This window comes from Acomys minous (genome assembly GCF_964271855.1).
Source record: "Acomys minous genome assembly, chromosome: 13".
Lineage (NCBI taxonomy): Eukaryota > Metazoa > Chordata > Mammalia > Rodentia > Muridae > Acomys > Acomys minous.
Window position 1 is genome coordinate 26,564,857 of NC_140495.1, and position 23,536 is coordinate 26,588,392.

Consider the following 23,536-nt stretch of genomic DNA (forward strand, 5'->3'; position numbering starts at 1 on the left):
TACTTTTAAAGCTGCTATTATAAATTGTTTAGGATAATTAAACAATACAAGTTAATTGTTAGTTGATCAACTCAAGATCATGTCACAGGAATATATATCCTAGGTTTAACAGATAGATATGATTCTATAGATAGATCATGTAAAAAAAAATGAACAGATAACTAGGTCTTCAAAAACCTTAGAGGCCTAGAGAATATGGCATTTAAAGATGTTTTTATTGGGGCTGGAGAGATAGCTCAGAGGTTAAGAAGTTGCCTTTCCAAAGGTCCTGAGTTCAATTCCCATCAACCACATGGTGGCTCACAACCATTTATTCTGAGATCTGGTGCCCTCTTCTAGAAGGCAGGCACACATGCAGGTGAAACACTGTATACTTAACAAATACATCTTTTTTTTTTTTTTTAAGGATTCTTTGACAAGACAGCTCAACTCTTGGCACCACCTAACCTACCTCAAAGAAAATGATGAACATCGAAGAACCTCCATATGGAGATGGCTTCAAATGGCAAGTTAGCCCCCAGGGCAAAGAAAATGCCCTCATTTCTACCATAGACAGAATTCTGCCTAAAATGGGCAAGCTTGGATGCAGGCTGAGTTGACTGCCAAGCTTTGCCAAGACAGAGTAAGCAAGTTCTTAATAGTTCCTGCTTTACAAATCACCATCAGATATACTGGGCCAGAGGGCTGAAGATGATGCTCCAATGTTACAGAATTTTTGGGTGGCTGTCCAGGCAATGACCTCTCTGTCACTTTTTAATTTTCCAAGTTGCCAGCCTGTACTTCCTGTTTACTCGGTAATTAATTACATTCCTTCTCAAGTTTCTGATGGGGTTGAAAACCAGATAGTTATAGTTTTACAGTTAAGTTATGTACTTAGGAGTTAAGAAGATGTTTTGAGCTAGAGATGTTTTTAGATTGATAGCTACAAGGTATTATAAAAAATAATTTAGGTACAAAACTTTAAAGTCACCAAGATAGAATAGATAGTATTTTCTTCAAGGTTACCAAATACTTTTTGACTTAGACGTTATGTGTATGTCTGACCTATTGGTTTTTTATGATTGGTTTGTAATTATTCTTACTGTATATCGTTTTTAAAATGGTCCTTTTAATTAGACAGAAAGGGGGAGATGTTAGAGGATGGTCCAACTGTGTTTACAAAGGCTGGTTTCAGTCTCTAGAGATCTGGCTACCGCCCTGCCATGGGCATTGTTATGAATGTTGAACTATCTCCTAAGTTCCCCAACTACCCCTGATTGGCTAAATAAAGATGCTGAAGCCTAAGACTGGACAGAAGAGAGGGAGTGGAGAGTTAGGTGCCAGGGCTTGGGGCTTGGAGGGAGGAGGATAAGAGCGAAAGAGAGCAGGAGGAAAGGGAGAGGGGGGGGGGAGAGAGAGAGAGAGAGAGAGAGAGAGAGAGAGAGAGAGAGAAGAGAGAGATGTCACCATGAGGCAAGACAGCAATGAGCATGTGGCTACAGACTGATGGAGCAGAAGCTGCCTGGGAGTCATCAGAGTGGCAAGTGATTGGCTTTTATGTGGGTTTTAAAGGTAATAGGATTAAAATAGCTCAGAAGCTGCCCAGCATAGTGCCTTAATTCATAGTCTCTCTGTGTCAATCATTGGGGGACTAATTGATTAAAGAAAACTGCGGTTGCAATAATTTACTGAATTAATTTAAAAAGAGTAATTCATTTTTCTGCAGACCTTCTTTTCCTAAACTCATTCCTCATTTTACCTCCCCTTTGGGACAGAAATATTTCCTCTCAGCATAAAGTGGGACTCATCCTGCCTCGGACAGGGAACCTATGTCTGCTTCTGGTGGAAGCCAATACACACGTGCTAGTGTAGGCTGGATGGGGAGGCTATAGGCCACATCTGCCTTACCCGTTGTGAGAAGTCTAAAGGATCCCACTTTTGGGACAAAACAACAAACAGCGAAACTCCTTGCTATCCCAACTCGTGGGTAAGAATGAACACCCAAAGAGGCTGCTGCACTCAAGGTGGGAGCCTGGATGTTAGGGAAGGGCTACGAGTGAGGGCAGCTGGGCCACCTGGAGGCTAAGCGGTCAACATCAATGAGCTACATGGGAGGGCTGTGCTAGCATTCTTCCCGGTGCTACCTGATGGCACCACAGCTACCAAACACACCGGCTTTAGACGCAAATGAGCAAAAAATCGCCACCTGGGCAAGGAAGGCCGCAAGAAACACAACAGGTCTTTACCTGCAGGAGAAGCTCTTGCAGCTGGGCTCGTTTCTGCTTTATCCGCTCTATCCGCCTCTGCTTCTCTATCTTTAAGACAGACGTTGTTAAAAGCAAACAAACAACAAACAATAAACAACAACAAAAAGCCAAACCAGCGAACAAATCCTTAAATCATTTTTAAAAGATTTATTTTTATTTTATGAGTGTTTTCTCTCCATGTATGTCTGTGCACTGCACGTGTGCCTGGTGTCTGATTTCCTTGGAGGGCAGAAGAGGCCACTGCTTCCCCTGGAGTTACAGATGGTTCTAAGGCACCATGTCGGTGTCAGGAACTGAACCCTGATCCCAGAGCATCGAGTGCTCCTGGCTGCCAAGCCACCTCTCTATCCCCAGAGAGTCTTTAGAACAAAGGTATACGGTCATCCTTTGTTGAATTTGGAGAGAGGGTCTCTCTCCTATGTTACTCGTGCACGCTAGGCTCAAACCCAAGACCCTCTTGCCTACCTCCCAAGTGCTGGGTACTAGTGTGTGGCATCGCATCCAGCTTGCTTGCTTCTATGACACATCGAGTAAAGCACATTTATCTGCTCCAACAATTATTTCCTATTTGCTCCTTACGTACTCTGGCCTATACTAGGAGTTCCTTTTCATAGTTCTGTCAGCCATTATCACCTTTGTACTACTTAAAGTCACATGAACATCAGTGGCACTGCTGTAAGAACAGAGGCCACGCCCTACCTGCCGGTTCTGCCCACGTCCGTCCTTCTCTCATCTGCCTTTCTTACCTACGTAGCTCAGATCATATCCAATCCTTCCTTTTCTATCCCATTTCTCTCTTCTATCAAGTATTTTTATTTAAAAAAAATTTTTTTCAGGGACACAGAGTTGCTGTGTAACCCCGACAAGACAGATCATGAAGTCCTCCTGCCTCCACCTTCCAAATGGGGGGATCGGGGTGCACACTGTTGGATCTAGCATTTAAAACGTAGCTACCCATGTTTCCCTATCAGCTCTACACTGCCTGGCATTCAGAAAACTTGCTATCTCACTTCTCTGTAGCCATATAACTTGGCCGCACTCAGCTATAAGCACAGCTCCCGTCTTGGTCCAAGAAATGCCTGTAAACATTTGACAAACTTCTGTTCCCTCTCAAAAGTGAACTAGTTGATTATTTGTTTGGCAAAAATTTATCTGATTCCTCCTTCTAAGTCATCTAGACACTTTTTTCACGGTTGTTCTTTCTCTACGCCTCTTCCTTTCTCACCCGAGATGGAACCTAGATCTTCATTCATACTCAGCAAAAGCTCTATTACACAGCTGTTATCCTGAGCCCAGATTAAATCGTGTTTCTGACAACTCTTCAATTTCTCATTTCCTCTACTGAAGCAATAGTTTCTTGAGGGGTCTTGATTTTCATGTTACACTTTGTCTCTTCTGTGGTTAAGGACATGGTAATGTTAAAATTTAGCTTATGAGTCTTTAGTATCAGGTTAATATTATTCATAATGTAATTAATATGATGTTCAAATCTGAATCAAGAAGGAAAAGAGAAAGGGTGACATTCCTACTGTAGCACATAAAAACACCATCCTGGCTGGGCATGGTGGCACACGTCTTTAATCCCAGCACTTGGGAGGCAGAGGCAGGTGGATCATTGTGAGTTCGAGGCCATCCTGGTAGACAAAGTGAGTTCAGGACAGCCAAGGCTACACAGAGAAACCCTGTCTCAAAAAACCAAAAACCAAGCCGGGCGTGGTGGCGCACGCCTTTAATCCCAGCACCCGGGAGGCAGAGGCAGGCAGATCCCTGTGATTTCGAGGCCAGCCTGGTCTACAAAGCGAGTCCAGGACAGCCAAGGTTACACAGAGAGACCCTATCTTGAAAAACCAAAAAAGAAAAAAGAAAAAGAAAAAGAAAAAACCAAATTAAAAAATCACCATCCCATAGCCTTTGATGAATGTGGCTTTTTTTAATCATTCATCAGAAATATAATATAATATAATATAATATAATATAATATAATATAATATAATATATAATTCTAGGTTGGGGGTAGTACAAAAGTACTGAGTAAAATTTGAAAGCAACTGTAATTATTTCCAAGAGCTACTGTTTACCTCAGTTCATATTATTCATGGTCATAACAGTAAAATTATAACAAACCAATTTAGAAAATATGTCAGAAAACACATTGTTTAGGGGAATTTCTCTATAATGCTTATAGTTAACCAAGCTAAAAATAGTTTTTTAACATTGTTCCAAAATGAGTGAAGGCCCTGTACAAAATGTCATTCTGCCACTTACTGACAGTAGAGGCAAAAGTGCATTTAACTTTAGTAGCTACATTCAGGATATTGGATAAGCAACACAGGAAATAAGCCACCAGCTTGAGCTGTTGTCTGAATTCTTACAGATTTACTTTGCATCAAAATAAGTAATCAAGTAAAAAGATTAGATCTGTTAGATGAACTACCAAAAATTTATTGGCAGGTACTTAGAATTAAATTAGAATGAAATAAAGATATTTTCTAAGAAAAAACAAAAGATGAAATTCATTCATTTAACTCCCTCACCCCCAAAACAAGGTTTCTCTGTGTAGCCTTGGCTGTCCTGGACTCACTTTGTAGAGGAGGCTGGCCTCGAACTCACAGCGATCCCCCTGCCTCTGCCTCCCAGTGCTGGGATTAAAGGCGTGCGCCACCACTCCAGCTCTCGTTTAACTTTCTTGTTGTTGCTTTGTGTTGGACGCTTGGTTGTGGGTCTGTGTGGGGATAGGGTATGTACTCAGGCTGGCCTTGAACTATGTGGTCGAGACAACCGTGACCCAGATCCCCCTCCTCTCCCCGAGTGCTGAGATTACAGGTACACGTATGATCACCTTCATGCCCAGACCTCTCGGTGACATTTTGTTCCTCAGTTCCAGGTTTTGTAAAGTAAACTACAAAATGTGTCTCTAAAACTCTTCCAGTTCAAATCCTCCATGAAGTCTTAAAGTAATGAGAGTAAATGTTAACTAGGAATATTTTAATATTACATGGTATTTTTAAATGAAAATGTCTCACATGTAAAACAAACACAGAAAAACCACCTGCGACCCAACAGCACGTCCCACTTACTTCCAGGTTTTGGCACTCCTGAGCAGAATTGGTAGGCAGGCCAATCCACTTGATCTCTTTTTTTTCCTTTGAAATTATGTTCATTGCCATTAGCACATTTAAAGCATCATAAACTCTTCGTCTAATGTTCTTCTGATCATAAGCCTGCTAAAAATATTTTTATTAAGTGATAAGTTGTAAAGGTTATTTTTCACATGCTGTTGATGTTAACAATAGTATCTCCCAACTGCTGGAAAAATAAATTCTATGCCTATTAAAACATTTTCAGAATTCAATGTAGTGAAGACACTTTGAAACTTTTTTTTTAAAAACAGTTACTTGTGTGTGGGTAAGGGGTGAGTGGACAGGCACATTCCCATGCAGAATTCAGAGGACCACTTGTGGAAGCCCAATCTCTTCTTTCACCACGTGAATCATCTGACTGACCTCAGCTCATCAGGCTTGGTGGTAAAACGCCTTTGTCAGCGGAGGCATCTGACCATCTCCAGACATTCCCCCTTCATTTTTTTATTTGTTTGTTTTTAGGTTGCTCTGAGCGTTGAACCCAAGGCATTGTGCATGCTAAAAGGGTGTTCTACCCCTGAGTTATACCTCCAGCCCTGAAGACAATTCTAACACAAAATAACTTCAGAAACAAATACCGTACTACCACTGGATTGACATTTAAAAACACTGCAGGGACTTCAGGTGGGAGAAGATTACTAAAAATGTAAGCTTGGAGATGTAGAGAACGTGAATATATGGGTAAATCTCAGCTGCATAAAGCTATGTTAAGTCCAGAATATATAGAAATTAAGATGCCTGAATTATCTGGAAGAATTTTATACTTCAAAAACATCAAGGGCTGGGGAGATAGCTGAGTGGGTAAAGTGCTTTGCTATGCAAGCATGAAAACCTAAGTTTGGGCCCTGGTCCCCCACGTACAAGCCAACTCTAGCAGCGTGTGCCTGTAACCCCCGTGGTGAAGGGTGGGGAAGACACGTGGACTCTAGGTGCTGGCTGGTCTCCTAGCTAGCCAATCAGGAAGCTCCAGGTTCAGTGAGAACCCAGGCTTCAAGTGAGCATGCCAGGAGTGGTACCATACATCTTTATCCCAGCACTTGGGAAGCAGAAGCACTGGGTTCTCTAAGTTCAAGGGCAGTTTGGTTTACACAGTGATTTCCAGGCCAGTCAGGGATGCAAACGAAGACCCTGTCTATAAATAAATAAGTAAATGAACAAACAACACACAAATAAAAAATAAGGTGATGAGTGACAGAGCAAGACACCCAATATTAACCTCTGGCATTTCTCACTCATGCATGAGCCTCCACACACATGTATACAACACAGACAACATACATGTACACATCAAAGATGCATGTTTCAAGGTCTATGTAAAACTGTGCTTCTTACAATGGACCAGTGCTTAACAGCTGTTTTCAATCTATGAAACCAGAAACTTGACCCAAAATATTTCTGTATTCTCAGCACACTGATTGGTTCAGCTAACTTTTCCTTTCTTTTGGTAATAAGACTAATACATTTATATTGATTTGTATTATAAGGTTCTTATCTTATTGTACACAGGAAGTTCTTAAAGAGAAAACTGAACCAGTGAAATGTTCTGATAAAAAGAACTGTGGGGAACACTGAACTCTCAACCAACAGAAAATTTAAGTTATGAAACTGAATGTAAATACTGTATTCTTGACAGTACAGGCTACATCTAACGTCATTTTCTGGGTAAACCACTAGTACCCCAACTTTTGCCCTTTTGTTTATTTGACATGGGGGGCATCTCACTCTGTAGCCCAGGTTAGTGCTGAACTCACTATATACTGCAAGCTGGCTTCAATTTTGTGGATGTTCTCCTGCTTTAATAATATCTTAAGTGTCCCAGAATTTACACGGCCCCAAAATTACATTTTAAAATTACTGCCCAGCAGTGGTAGCACACACTTTTAATCCCCACACTCACAAGGCAGAGGCAGGCAGATCTGAGTTTTAGACTAGCCTGATCTACAGAGCGAGTTCCAGGTTAGCCAAATCTACACAGAGAAGCCCTGTCTTGAAAAAACAAAAAAGCAGCCAGGCGTGGTTGCGCACACCTTTAATCTCAGCTCTTGGGAGGCAGAAGCAAGCGGATCTCTGTGAGTTCGAGGCCACCCTGGCTACACAGAGAAACCCTGTCTCAAAAAACAAACAAACACACAAACAACAACAAAACGGGGGGGGGGGGGGGGGAGAGGGGGGGCGGAGAACGACGACGACAAAAAGAGCTCATCTTTGGAGACTACACATGCGCCAGCTGGGTAAAGCATTTCTTACATTAGTTCTGGAGTTTGAATTCCAGGTCCCAGGTAAAGGTAGAAGGTGGGAACTGAGTCTACAACATTGTCCTGACTCCTGCATATGGCATGGCACACACATCACACACACAAACACACAAATAATACATAGGAAACACTCAAGGGATCCCAAGCTTCCCCGGTTCCTCAGGTCTACGACACAGGCAATAGGTAAACTGAATGCAGGTCTCCCAGTCCGTGTGAAATTCGTGATCCACCTACCGAATCAGCTGCCAGATGGTTACTTGAATTGGTAAATTCAGACACCAGCTCATCAGCTACTTCATTGTAGGATGTCGTGCCTTTCCGCTGAACTTTCTCACACACTTTCATTGAAAAGTGTCTCAAGCCTTTCCCATTTTTATCTCCTTTTTTGCTTCGTTTACTAGAAGAGAAAAAAAATTATGAAAAAATTCATATTCCTTTATACTCAAGATTTCCTTTACAAAACTATGTAAAATAAATAAATAAATAAATAAAGCCAAAAGACAGTCATTTAGTTTCTGTTTCAAGTGAAAAAAAATTGAAGAGAAAATGTCTTCAAATTTAATTTTTAGATTAAGAGTTTAACAATACAGTGAATGGTTTTTCTATAATATTCATTCAGTAAGCAAGTATTGACAAATAAATGTTATGTGCCAGACACTATTAGATGCTGGAAATAAATCTATGAAAACTGTAATAACTCTACCTTCTGGAGATAATGCATTCGTAAATATTTATCTTTTCTTTGACATTAAAACTATCACTATCTCAGTTCTTACCTATTAAAACTTGAGGGGTCACTTTGGTTCTAACAATATATGAACATCAAGTATATGTAAGACCTGTTTCAGGGGCCAGAAGTATAAAAATTTGGTGAAACTCTTTCCCTGAGTAAGTCTTAGAGCATAAAGATAAAACACATACATAATGGCAGATAATTCCAAAGGTAAAAGTGCCAGGCCACAGTTACCCACAGTGTTCTGTGGGAACAGGCAGCTGTGCTAACCTACAGGAAGATGACTTGCCGGAGTCGCCCACATGGAGGAAAGAAGTGAGGAGCGCTTTGTCAGGAGAAGCAGCAGCCAATCAGGATGGAGAAAAGGAAAGACTGAAAACAAGTATGGTGATGTCATCAGACTGTGCCTCAAATACAAGCACACAAGTCTGACTTTGTCTCATCATGTTTATCAGCTGACTTATTAATAAATTATTTATATGTTCTATATTACGTACAAAACAGCACTAAATATGCTCTTTTCAAAAGAGCTAGATCAGAACACGCGATCCTTTCTTTTCCCTACATTCCTGATGTGGTTGTCAGCCTGACTACATCTAGAATTGACTAAAGCCCAAGCTGCTGGGTTTCTTTCATTAAAAGGGCAGGAAGGAGGAAACTTCGCCTGTCCTTGTTATCGCTTGCAAGCTCATTTACCCTGCTGCTGAGGCATTCCTCCAGTGGTTTTAGAACACAACTCCTTCAGGATCTCAACATACACCAAAGACCAGTAGCTCTCCAGGAATCTCCAGGACTCCAGCTCAGACTGGAAATGCTGAGACATGCGGCCTCACGGACAAATAACTATTGGCCTCTTGGCCATTGCTGGGCTACCCAGATCACACCCTGTAAACCAGTCTAAATTGCCTTTCAGTAGTACACGCCTGTGTGCATGCGTGCATGCGCGCGCGCGTGCTCTATTAATTCTAATAGTATTTTGCAGCACTCATTTTATGATTTCTGTTCCTTTAGAGAACCCTGACTAATACAATGAGCAAAGGCTCAGCGACATGTCCCCGGGCACAGGCACTGTGTCTCACAGGCTACTCTCGGAAGGCAGTGGAACCACTCAGTGGGTTGCCCAACGAAACACTGCAAGTTCTTGTGTTAAATTGGGAAGTGAATTTATGGGGAATAGGAGGTGAACAAATAATCAGGTGGACTGATGACCTGGAACTGGGTCCCTGGAAGGGAAGAGGGACAGACAGAATTGCAAAACTTGAAAGGGAAAAAGTAGTAAAACTAAGCATCTGATTGCTACGGAAAGAAACAGAGAAGAAGCAGAGTCTGGACTGAGTATTTGAGTAGTAGTAGGTACACTGAGGGGCTAGAGAGATGGTGCAATGGATAAAAGTCCTTGCCGGGGCTGGAGAGATGGCTCAGTGGTTAAGAGCACTGTCTGCTCTTCCAGAGGTCATGAGTTCAATTCCCAGCAACCACATGGTGGCTCACAACCATCTATAATGTGATCTGATGTCCTCCTATGCCTGCAGATGTACATGCAGGCAGAGTACTGTATACATAATAACAATAAATAACTAAATCTTTAAAAAAAAAAAGTCCTTGCCTATAAGCCCAATGGCCCAAGTTAGACCTGAGCCCCTGCAGAAAAGAACTGATTCTATCAAATTGTCCTCTGATTTCCATATGCATCAGTGGCACATGTGCACCAACAATGATGAACACATGATGGTAATATAATATAATATAATATAATATAATATAATATAATATAAGTTTTCAAAATGCTAGAGGCTAGAGAGATGACCCAGCAGTTAAAAACACAGAAGACCAGAGTTTGGTTTCCAGCACCCACACCAGGCAGCTTACTTCAGCTCCAGGAGATCCAACGCTCTCTCTGGCCTCTGAGGGCACTCACATGTATGTGAAACATACAAGTGTGTACACACACACACACACACACACACACACACACACACACACACACACACACACACACCCCCCATCAAATAATCTCAAAAACAAAACAAACCCTCTTTAACTGCCAAGTGCGGTGATATACTTGGGAGGCTCAAACAAGAAAAAAACAAAGCCAATAACAAAACACTGAATTCCCCTTCCAAACAAAACAAAACAAAACAGCTCACTTCACTAAGAAACCTTTTTGTGTGTTTGTGTGAGGCTAGAGTGTTGGCTCAGTAGGAGCCATTGTTGCTCTTGAAGAGGACCTGGTTTGCTTTCTAGCATCTACGTGGTAGCTCACAACTATCTGTTAACTCCATCACCAGAAGATAGACGTCTTCTCTTTTCCCTGGGCACTGAATGCATGTGGTACATACACATATATGCTAGCAAAACACTCAGATGTGTAAAAATAAATACATTTAAGAAAACTTTTAAAAGTGTTTTGTTGCTGTGGTGGTTTGAATAGATACAGGCCCCATATACTCGTGTGCTTGAATGCTTGGCCCACAGGGAGCGGCACTATTAGGAGGTGTGGCCTTGTTGGAGGAAGTGTGTCCCCTATGTGGGACAGGCTCTGAGGTCTCCTGGGCTCAAGCTACACCAGTGTGGTACACAGTCTCCTTTTGCTGCCTGCAGATCAAGATGTAGAGCTCTCAGCTCCTTCTCCAGCACCGTGTCTGCCTGCGTGCCGCCAGGCTTCCCGCCATGATGACAATGGACTAAACCCCTGAAACTGTGAGCCAGACCAAATTAAATGTTTTCCTTTATAAGAGTTGCCTTGATTATGTCTTTTACAGCAATAAAACCCTAACTCAGACAGTGGGTATGTGTATAAATTCCTGTTCAGAACATACTTAAAACACTGATAAGTCAGGGTTTATCTATGTTTAGTCTTACAGATAATGCCAACTTCCAAAAATTATTGTGATAATTTTATACTCCCCTCAGTAGCTATTTGGTAGATATAGAGTAGTACTGCGGTTTTTATTGATTTTTTAAAAATATTTATTTTTAATGACTAATGCTGATGAGTATTTCTATTTGCTTCTGGAATAAGAGTTCTATTATTTTGTTTTGTCAGTTGAGGACAGAGTCTCACATTAGCCTAGGCTAGCTTACCATTTCCTGTGAGCTGAGGCTGTTATAAAAACCACTGGCAAAGCTTTACTAACAGAACAATCATCTTATAGAGGTAAATGGACTCTGAGGTGCGGACTCTCATTTTAATATAGTGTGATGCTAATACGGTACCTACTACAGTGGCCTGCATGACATCTTGAGCTTAGGCTCATATAAAGGATCTGTAAGACAGTAGCTCTTTTTTCCCCTCTTGTTGGGAATGGAACTAGGACTAATGAATGCTACCCAAGCGCTCTCCCACGAAGCTGTACTCCTAGCTTCTAAACCGACAGACTTGCTTAAGAGAGACCGCAATGATTCTGATTTACAAGCAAGAGTGAGAACCACTGTGCTAATAATACTCTAAGAAAAGATGGTCTCATACGCCCAAACGGTCTAGAGAAAAAGTGTTTATTATGATCTAGAACTATTTAAAAAAAAAACTCATTTAAAACTGTGGGCAATTTAGAGTACTATGGAGTATTCATTTTGGAAGGACACCTCCCCAGAGGAGGGAGAGGCCTAAGTGACTAATATCACAGGGTATCTATTGAAACCGCAAATAAGTGGATCAAAAACCTCAGTGCAGAATGAAATAATGGTAGAAACTAAATAAAGTTAAAGTTATCCAAAGGACAATCCCCTCTTTTCTTAGTGGAATGTGAAACAAAATACACTGATACTCACCTTTCTGAAAAATCAGAGTCTATAAATTCTCTAGCTCGTTTTCTATCACTAAAAAGACAAAAAGATAGCTTAAGCACAACACATAAACACAACTCTATTTCTTAAGTAATTTACTATAAACTGTCTCACTCTACACTAAATGTACACATACAAAAACTATTTTTACGATGGGATAAAGACATGACAATACAATATCCTTAAATTGGAATAAGTTCAATGAATACTTGGGGGAGAAAAACAGTACAGATTCACAAATTAATTTTTATGAAACTCTTGTCTTTATAGCATATGAATGCTTGCCTGTCAATTTATATATGGCATAAAGCACTTAAATGGGCCGTTTCTTCATTAACTTATTTATCCTTGAAGTAAGGTCATTCTTAATGAACATTTACTGTTTGTTTGCTCCGCACTCACCTAGGCTAGAAGCCAAGCAGTATATCACCAGGTCTATAATGCCTCAAGTAATAAAATTTCAAAAATGATTTTTTAAAAAAGGTTGGGGTTATTATTTTAATATTTTCCTTTTGTCCATTGAATTTTTATTTATGTGTATGTGTGTCTATGTATGTATATGTAACATGCATGTGGTGGGGACCCACAGAGGCTAGAAGGTGCCAGATGTCTTAGAGCTAGGGTTAGGAGGTTGCTTGTGAACCACCTGATGTGGATGCTGGGAACCAAGCTCTGCTCTCTTGGAAGAACAAGTGTTCTTTACTACCCAGCCTGCCTCCAGTCAGCCTGCCTCCAGTCAGCCTGCCTCCAGCCCCTCCTTTTCTTTCTTGCATGCCTATGCTGCCCCCACTTACTCCATCCCTGAGAGACAAGGTTTTATTATGCCACCAAGCTGCCTTGAACTCTCTCAGTGGTCGTCTTGCCTCAGCCTTTCAAGTACTGGGATTGCAGTAATGTACCAACCACCACATCTGGCTCCGTTACCTTTTACAGAAGATGGGATAGGGGGCGGAAGTAACGGAGGAGAAAGGCTAGCAAAAAGCTTTGTCTCATAGACAAAGAAGAGACCCAGAGGGTTTGATAATAATGGTGGTAAAATGATAACAAAGAGAGCTATCCCATTACCTAGTATTTATTTATGTATTTTTGCATTTACTTTTTAAAATGTAAGCTTTTTGTCTTGTTTTTGTTTGGTTGGTTGGTTTTGGTTTTATTGACAGAGGGTGTCTCTGTGTAGACTTGGCTGTCCTGGACTCACTTAGACCAGGCTAGCATCGAACTACAGAGATCCACCTGCCTCTGCTCCCCACGTGCTGGGATTACAGGCATGCACCACTGTGCCCAGCTATGAAGGGAAGTTTTAATGAAAATGTTAATATTTTGTCCTCTTTTTCTAGTTTCTTTTCTGACTTTTAAGTAACTCAAAGGGAAAATTATGAGTAAAACCAACACTTAACACAATTCCTTTCATATATATAAATATATACATATATGTGAATATATGAAATCATTTTTGAAATTTTATTACTTGAGGCATTATAAACCTGGTGATATACTGCTTGGCTTCTAGCCTAGGTAAGTGCGGAGCAAACAAACAGTAAATATGTAAATAAAATATAAAATTGGGCTGGAGAGATGGCTCAGAGGTTAAGAGCACTGACTGCTCTTCCAGAGGTCCTGAGTTCAATTCCCAGCACCCACATGGTGGCTCACAACCATCTATAATGAGATCTGGTGCCCTCTTCTGGCTGTAGAAGTACATGCAGGCACAGCACTGTATAAATAATAAATAAATATTTTTAAATATATATAAAATTAGTTTTTATATCTCTAAAGTAGCTAAGTATTATAATCATGAAAAGTCCTATTTCAGAGTTTTGAAAGTCAGAAGATGTAGTTAAAAGTTGTTAAACTGATTTTTCTCAGCATAAATAAGGCTATACTCACTGAACATAGGCTACATACAGAGTCCAATCATAACTGGTGATTTTAAAACAATGTATGAGTTTTTAAAGGCATGAACTAGCTGGGTATGGTAGCAAATGACAGTAATCTCAATGCTCAAGAGACTGAGGCAAACGGATCACTAAGAGTTCAAGGCCCATCAGGGCTACGAATCAAGTACAGGTCAGCCAGAGCTATTGCCCAAGACTTCTCAAACAACAGCACCACACTCAAAGCAACCTGTAATCCCAGCACTCAGAAGGTGGAGGCAGCCTGATCAGGAGCTCAAGATGCTACTTTAGCTGATTTAGTGAGCTGGAGGGCAGGCTAAACTACATGAGATCCTATCGCAAAACCTCCCCAAACAAATAAACACCCCCTCCCCCAACCAAAAGAACCAGACTAACAAAACAAGGGAGGGGGGTACAGAGCTCAGAGTAAGAAACACTTGCCATGCAAGGCGGCGGACCAGACCCCAGAACACATATAAAAGATAGGAATGTGGGGTGACCTGCCATTAATCCCAGCATTTACTCAGGAGGCCCAGTTAGGGGATTATTGGGGTAAACTGGCAAGGTCTGGTGCTGTGGAAGTTTTGGTTTATGTTTTTGCTTTAATCCCAGGCGTGGGATATGGGGGCTGCTCCAGTTTGTCCACAACTGATGACTGCCTCATGAGAGGGCGCATGGTGTTTTTCAGCTGGAACTACCTCATGTGAGGGTGTGGTCTTTGTCAGTGCGGATAAACGCCAGACCCAAAGAGAGACTGCTGGTGTTCCTCCACCCCACCCTGCTCCTGGGTGCTGTGGATGCAGTGTGACGAGAAAAAGTCGTGGGAGAGGACTGGACTTGCCCCAAAGAACCCGATGACACTGAACAGCAGGAAACAGATAAGGAAAACTAGGCCCCTTCTCCCCACAAACCTTCCTTCTCTCCTACCTGGTGTTGGGGTGTTGGGATTGGGGTGGAGTAGGGAGAAAGAGATTTAAGGATCTCCAAATAAAAATAGTTGCCTTAAAGTACAATGGTCTGGCTTCAACAAAAGCCCTCCCTTCAGTAAATAAAATGGAGAGTGGTCAAGGTAGACACTCTATGTTAACCTCTGGCCTCCGTATGTACAGATGCATACACATGTTCAGTCACAATACATATGCCCAACACTGAACACACAAACACTGAACACATACATCACACACCCAGAGACACAGAATTTTGAAAAAAGTTCTGGAGACAGCCCTGCAGATAAGAGTGCATGCTACTCTTTCGGGGAGCAGAGTTCCTTAGCTTACTGCATCTACCTCGGGTGGGTCACAATTGCCTGTAACCCCAGCTTTAGGGAGCCAGTGTTCTCTCCTGTACTCAAGAGGCACCTGCACCCACAGTCACATGCCACACACCCCCATACACATATATACATAGTTTAAAATCTCTGGGCTGGTGACATGACAGATAGAGGCACCTCTGGCAAGCCTGACAACACTGAGTTTCATCTCTAGGACTCACACAGTGGAAAGAGACTGACTCTCAGAGTTTTCCTCTAACCTTGACACATGCTCCATGGCTTTATGTGTGCACACATAAATAAATGTAAAATGTAAAAAAAAAAAAAAAAAAAAAAAAGGGAGGTAGGAAAAAGACAACAACACAGTAAGACAGTAAGGGGTGGGGGGCTTAGAAACAGTAAATTCTGATACTCTTACCTGGGAACCCAGCCAGTAGCCTCAGCTATGTGCGTCTGGGTGACCATTGCTGGTGCAGGGGTATATGGACTCCCAATCAGAACACTTCCTGAATTGGTGATTCTCTGTGGTGTGCTTATAATCTGTAGAGTTGGTAACAAGAAAATAAAATTTAGTGTCCACGCCTTTAATCCCAGCACTAGGGAGGCAGAAGCAGGAGGATCTCTGTGGGTCTGAGGCTAGCCTGGTCTACATAGAGAGTTTCAGGCCAGGGAGGGCTACATAGTGAGACCCTGTCTCAAATAAGAAAGAAACAATTTTTAAAAGGCAACATTTAAATTATAACTTAAAAAAAAAAAAAAAAAGAGGGAAGGGGGAAGCTAGAGATGGCTCAGCAGTTAGGAGCCCCGGCTGCTCTTCCAGGACCTGGATTTGGTTCTCAGCACCCACGTGGCAGCTCACGACCACCTGTAACTCCAATTCCAGGGGATCTAATGCCCTCTTCTGGCCCCTTCAGGCATGAGGCACATCCATGGCGCATGTGCACATGCAAGTAAAAGACCCACGTATTAGATAGAGAGATGGATGCACAGACAGGCAGGCAGACATGGTGTTGCTGGCTAACGTGAGAGGCAAGTGCTGTGTGACAGCTCCGACTACCAATCATCTAGCCTACCAGTAGCACTAAGAGTCATTTCCATTCTAATACCTTAAAATCCTGGTTCCTGATATAACATCACAATGCAGATTGGAGGAAATGAACAGCAATTTAGAAGGATTAGACTGGCAAATGACAATTTCTTACCATCAGAAAAATGAAAAGCTCTGTCTTACATGGGGAGCAGTTTGGGAGCTGGAGAGATGGTGCCTTGGTCAGCAGTGTTTGCTGTGCAACTGTATGGACTGCAGTTTGATTCCCATCAACATAACAAGCTGGACGCACCATACACACCTGTAACCCAGCTCTGAGGGAATGAGGGATGGAAGGCCTTTTAGGGCTTACCAGCTTGCAGTCTAGCCAAAACTATGCACCCCAAGTTCAGGGAGATACCCTGCCTTGTATGAATTCCCAGAAAGAACATAGGAAGATAATGAATGTACACTCCTGGTCTTCAAGCACACACTGTGTACACAAATCAATCAATCAAGTTATTTATTTATTTAATGCATACGAACACTCTGTTTTTGCACACCAGAAGAGGGAATCAGATTCCATTACAGATGGTCATGAGTCACTATGTGGTTGCTGGGAATTGAGCTCAGGACCTCTGGAGGAGCTCTCACTGACCCATCTCTCCAGCTCCCCACAAATCAATCTTTAATTCGAGCACTTGGAAGGCAGAGGTAGGAGAATCTTAGCAAGTTTGAGGCCAACTAGAACCACCTTAAAAGGAAGCAAACAGAGCCAGGCGTGGTGGCGCACTCCTTTAATTTCAGCACTTGGGAGGCAGAGGCAGGTGGATGTCTGTGAGGCCAGCTTGGTCTAAAAATTGAGCCCAGGGCAGCCAGAGCTCTGTTACACAGGGAAACCCTGTCATGAGCCACCCCCAAAAGCAAACAAACAAAGAAAACTTCCAAACTTTACCCCTGAGAAAAAGAGAAGTAAAGGCTTTACTTAGAATTAAGTATGCAAACTATAGTAGAGCCTGATTTACGTGACCTAGGACAAGGTCAGCCTGGTTTATCTACATAGCAAGTCAAACCTAGTCTGGGCTACTCAGTGAGACCCTGTATCAAAAAACTACATACGTACGTACGTACATATATACATACATACATACATACATACATACAATGAGGATGGAGCTAAATTTAGGTAGAGTGCTTAGTTGCTGAATTGATAGTAGACTCTAGAAGGCTTATCTACCCCAGCTAGTTCCCAAATAATCAAGACAGAGACCTTTTAGAATTATAAACACTTCAAAGCACAGTAACTGGGCAGGTATTAACTCTTGAGGCTATTTTGCTATCTCCCAGTTACATGTACCCCAATATTAGCTGCCATATGCTCTGTTGGGCTGCTTCTGTTCCATCAGGCCAGCCCTCATGGCCACATGCTCATGGTCCATACTGCCCCATGAAGCTTCTTTCTCTCCGGCTTCCTCTCCTGCTTCTTCCCTCCTCCCTTCCTCCTGGCCACATACTCCCTCTAAGCTCCCCTCCCCGCAAGCCCAGGACCATAAACCCCACCTCCTACTCTTCTTCCAAATTACACTCATCTGGGTGGCAACCAGATCCTGGGGGCCAGTAATTAGCACTAGAATCCATAGCACCAGACCAACCCCAAGTCCTGGGATTGACCCCTACCACCGCGATGGCCACGCCTGTAATCCTAGCGTCTGAAAGGGAGCACCTGGAGGATCAGAAATTCAAGGTCATTCTTGGCTACAAAGCAAGCTTGAGGACAGCCTAGGCCACAGGAAACCATTTTAAAATACATAAAGCACTGTACCGTGTGAATTTATTATCTCTAATTATTAGATGCATATGAACTTTAAATTATTCAGTGATGGATAGTTATTAAATTATAAATAACGTTAACCATTTCTGCACAATGATCTTGGTCTTAATATCTTTTTCCTTTTCCTTTTGTGCCCCCTCTCTGTGTAACCTTGGCTGTCCTGGAACTCACCTGCCTCTGCTTCCCAAGTGCTGGGATTGTAGGTGTGTGCCACCACTGCCCAGCTTTCCCTTCCCTTTTGCGTTTTAGTGTGTGCTTTCTCTGAGGCAGGATCTCATACAGCCCCAGCTGGCCCCGAACTCACCATGCAGCTCCTGACCTTCTGCTTCTACCTACCAAATGCTGGGAGGCTGCTTACTGCTCATCTGTATTTGTCCTAAATTTCTTTCAGCTATTAATTAAGTTTAAACCTCAGAATGTGTTTAGTGCCTCACTAGCATCCACCAACCCCAAAACTAAGGGTATCATCACACAGCATCTGAAACCTATAGCAGAACGCCCCCTGCTGGCTGATGTTCCCGCCAACGTATCATAGAAGAATTGTGTTCCTGCACCATGGTCACTCATAGGATCCTCAAAACAAAATGTTTATTTCTTTTCAGGTTACAGCTGTGTTCCGTGTCAACTTTTACAACTAAAACTGCTTTCTAGGGCTTATCATTTTTACTGGTCAAAGAACATACTTTGTAGCAAAAGATGAAAAACAGAGCATCTGTTACTAGGTAATTTTTTTCAAAGGTCTTTCCCCCCTGTCTTTGCATAGACTGTCCCCGCCCCCCAACCCCGGGTTGGTTTTAATGGGCTGTCCACCATAACCTTGGGTATCTGAATACTTGGGCCTCAGCTGGTGGTGAAGGAGGTTCAGGAGCTGGGGCCTTGCTGGAAGGAGCACGGCAGGAGGGGTGGGCTTGGAGAGCTTAAAGATTCCAGCCACTCCCAGTCTGCTCTCTGCTTCAAGCTGTGAACTATCAGCTTGATACGGTAACTGCTAGTGCTTCCCCACCATAAAGGATTCTTATTCCTCTGGAACCGTAAGTCCAAGTAAACTTTCTCTATAAACTGCCTCACTAGAGGTGTTTTACTACAATAGAAATGTAATTAATACAACATTAAAAAAAAAAAAGACTAGTGTGTGGTACCCAAGTGGAGGTCACACAACTTGTAGAAATCACTTTTGTCCTTCTATCATGTAGTCTAGGCATTGAATTCAGGCCATCAGATTTGGTGACAGATGCTGAACCATCTCATGAGACCTCGAAGGAATTGCTAATAATAATTTTAAAAAGGAAAGGAAAGGAAAAAGAAAGCCAGGTGTGGTGGTGCACACCTGTAATCTCAGCACGAAGGAGGCAGAGACAGAAGGATCCTCCACACGCTTCAAGGCCGGCATTCATGTATGCAGCAAGTTTTAAACTAACCGGAACTACACAGTGAGGCCCTGTCTCAAAGAAGCATCCTCCAGTGAGTGGGAGTTTAATACAACACTGACCCCTCAACGGATAAATGATGTGCTGGGTACGCAAGAACGCTCCCTATTTTCATAAAAATTTGAAAAATTCCATACTAGTAAGATTTCGGTGAAGCCTCAGGAGGAAAAAAAAAAGCAGTATAGATTGTATGTAAAAGAAACAATTTTATTTTCACTGTCTCCTGAAAGCTGAAATACTAATCTGCACTGTCTCCATGCTCAAACTCTGGCTCCTTATTTACTAAATATTTAAGAATCTTTTCTTTCCCCCTGGGACAGTGTTTCTCTGTATAGCCCTGGCTATCCTGGATCTCATTTTGTAAACTAGGCTGGCCTTGAATCCAGAAGTCCATCTGTCTCTGCCTCCCAAGTACTGGGATTTAAGGCATGTGGCCACCACTGCCTGGCTGTAAGAATGGTTATTATTTGCTTGGATTTAGCAATTTTTCATCTAGCATTACACTGGCTTGAGCTTAGGGAAATGTTTGTAGATACATATGTTTGGCAAATAATTTTAGTATACTGATTCTATAATTAAAAAATAAAAAACGAGACTATAACCTGACAGGTATCTGAAAAATTCCATCTGCAAAATAAAAACTGTTAAGAATGTATTAAGAGCTGGATACAGGGGGCTGGAGAGATGGCTCAGAGGTTAAGAGCAAGGTCCTGAGTTCAATTCCCGGCAACCACATAGTGGCTCATGGCCATCTATGATATGATCTGATGTCCTCTTCTGGCCTGTAGGTATACGTGCAGGCAGAGCACTGTATACATGATAATAAAAAATAAATAAATCTTTTTAAAAATCTACATACTATTAAACAAAGAGAGAGCTGGATACAAGCACAGTGGCACACACCTGTGAGACAGAGGTAGGAGAATCAGGAGTTCCAGGTAGCCTTGACAGGAAGGCTTGACCGGAAATCTTGTTTTAAAAGCAACAGGGTAGTGAGATGGTTCAGCCAGTAGACACTTGCACAAACCCTGATAATGTAAGTAAGTTAAAGCCTGGGAATTCACATGTTTAAAAGAAGACAACTGATTCCTGACATCTATACTATTACTATGGCACTGGCACGTTTATATACATGTGTATATACATGTATACACACACACGTACACACACACACACACACACACTGTGGTGGTTAGATGAAAATGGCCCCTATAGGCTCGTAGGGAGTGGCATTATTAGGGGTATGATCTTGTTAGAATAGCTGTGGTCTCGTTGGAGGAAGTGTGTCACTGAGGCAGGCTCTGAGGTTCCAGAAGCTCCAGCCAGGCCCACTGTCATTCTCTCTTCCTGCTCTGCTGCCTGCCAACCCAGCTATGGATTCATCACCATGTCTGCCTGCCATGGTGACACGGACTTAACCTCTGAACTGTATGGCAGTCCCCAATTAAATGTTTTTCTTTGTAAGAGTTGACATGGCTGGCCGTAGTATCTCTTGGCAGCAACAGAAATCTTAACACACGCACACCTTACACATTCTCTAAATGTTCAAAATACCACAACAACAAAAAAAAAGAATACTAAGGTGTTCAGAAGCTTGCTTCATGAGAAAAATATGAAATTGGCCATGTTTGTGCCTCTCATAAAATTCTGTCTTGCATTCAAAATACATTCATAGCCACCGATCCACACAAGTCACTTACTTCAGTGTAACACCTCACACGACAAGAGAATGTGTCTTATGGACCACAACTGTCTGCAGGGCCTATACAAATGCCAGGAGCCATTCACAGAAAAGCTGGAAGTGGTGGTTCTAATTTGTAATCCCCTCCCTGCCCCTTCTACCCTCAAAAGCCAGGCAGTAGTGGCACACACCTTTAGCCCCAGGACTTGGGAGGCAGAGGCAAGCAGATCTCTGTGAGTTCAAGGCCATCCTGGTCTGGTCTACAGAGCGAGTCCAGGACAACCAAGGCCAAGGCTACACAGAGGAAACCCTGTCTTTAAAAAATAAAAAATATGGGCTGGAGAGATGGCTCAGTGGTTAAGAGCACTGCCGGCTCTTCCAAAGGACCTGGGTTCAATTCCCAACACCCAGATGGCAGCTCACAACTGTCTGTAACTCCAAGATCTGACACCCTCATACCAAAACACACAAATTAAAATTAAATAAAAATTTTTTAAAAATAAAATAAATAAATGAATGAATAAATAAATAAATCTGTAATCCCAGAGCTTGGAAGGCAGAGAAACAGGTCTCTGTGAGTTTGAGGCCAGCCTAGTCTATAGACTGAGTTCCGGCCTAGCCAGGGCAGCACAATGAGACCCTATCTCACAGAACAACACCCTGTAACACAAAGGACATAGTTCTCACGAATTATATCATATATCACAATGCTCTCTATCAAGCAGAAATTGGCTATAGATAGCTTAGAAAATAATGGAGGTTGAACATGAGGCTCACAGAGCATTTGTCTAGCAAGCATAAGACCCCAACTTTAATTCCTAGTACTAACAAAGGGAACCTGGAGTATTATAAAGTTTAGCGTCAACGGTTCCTCAAACCTCACACATCTTTAATATGATCTAATAGTAATTACACCTCTTTAAAAAGAAACCTGGCCGCTCAAGCAACACATCAGAAGTACTACTGCCACCTACAGTCAGAAAAGCTGAAGAAGAATTTTCATAATTATCAAGTATTATATTCAATCAATATGACATGTTTGCCTCACTATGTGAGTAGTTTCTTTTCTTCTGGACTAAAATAGCCAGGAGATCATCATAATATACTCACGAATATTCATAAGATATATATCCTTTATATGCTAACCTGTGAGAAAGGCAATACTAAAGCAAGGACTGCTAAGCTAGCTTCCCAGATTGAAGGGATGGGTCCGCAGTTACTTGCTGCTCTTCTAGAAGACCCGAATTAGGCTCTCAGCACCAGTGCCAGCATCTGTAACTCCAGCTCTGGGGGTCCAATGGCCTCTTCTAGCCTCTATTGAGACCCCCACATGTGGGACACACAAACAAGTAAAAATAAATCTAAATTAACTTTTACAACCAATGACAATTCTTTTCATAAAGCCTTTTAAATTTATTTGTATGTTTGTGAGTGTACGTGTTGGTGTTTATGTTGGGGGTGAGCGCATGTGCACGCCATAGCACGTATGTGGGGGCAGAGGACAGCGCTCAGGAGCTGGGTCTCTCCTCTCCATCATGTCAGCTCCCGGAAGGGACCTTGGATCACAGTCTACAGCAAGTGCCTCTACTTTCCGAGCAATCTTACTCATCCTTGGCTTGAAATTTCTACCATCAGTGACGATCTGGTTTCCAAGAGCTCAAAAGGGCAGGGCAGAAACAAGACTTTAAGAAACTGATGAGTCTGGAAGGAGAAACTGTAACCAGGAGAGATTATGTGAGGAAAAAAACTATTTACAATAAAAGAAAGAAAGAAGAGGTTAAAAAAAGAATAAGGGTGATAAGCAATAGTCTGGCCAAGAATTCTCTGAGCAAATACAAAGTTTTATAAAACGTTAGATCATGAACAGAGGTGAAGAACAATGTTGTTTTTAATTCTGGCTTTCTTTTCTTTCCCCCTCCCTCCTTCCCTCCATCCATCCATCCATCCCTCACTCCCTCCCTTCCTCCCTTTCCCGCTAAGTTCTGGGGACTGAACCCAAGACTAGTGCATTTGAAGTGAGTATCCTATCAGCGATCTACATTCCCTGACGAGACAATGATTAAAAGTGACAAGAAGAGGGGTAAATGGCCCAGTACGTAAAGGTGCTCGCTGCCAGGCCTGAAAGCAGAGTTCAGTCCCTGGAGACCACATGGTAGGAGAAGACTGACCCCTACATAGCACACTCACCTCTACATGTGCACCTGAGCACAAGTGTGTGTGTGCACATGCGTACATGCATGTGTAC

General features: G+C 42.2%; 1 protein-coding gene across 12 annotated transcripts in view; it reads right to left on the reverse strand.

Moving 5' to 3' along the window:
• TFDP2 (transcription factor Dp-2) overlaps positions 1–23,536 on the reverse strand; it is a 157,807-nt gene that overhangs the window by 45,212 nt on the left and 89,059 nt on the right. For 8 of the 12 annotated variants that reach the window (XM_084751772.1, XM_084751770.1, XM_084751764.1 and 5 more), the window contains 5 exons: positions 15,744–15,865; positions 12,146–12,193; positions 7,876–8,038; positions 5,324–5,470; positions 2,226–2,294 (listed from right to left, as the gene is read on the reverse strand). In XM_084751772.1, coding sequence (XP_084607898.1) covers positions 2,226–2,294; positions 5,324–5,470; positions 7,876–8,038; positions 12,146–12,193; positions 15,744–15,865 — 549 coding nt within the window. The remainder of the gene's footprint in view (positions 1–2,225; positions 2,295–5,323; positions 5,471–7,875; positions 8,039–12,145; positions 12,194–15,743; positions 15,866–23,536) is intronic. The other 4 variants (XM_084751767.1, XM_084751768.1, XM_084751771.1 and 1 more) reach the window with 4 other exon arrangements.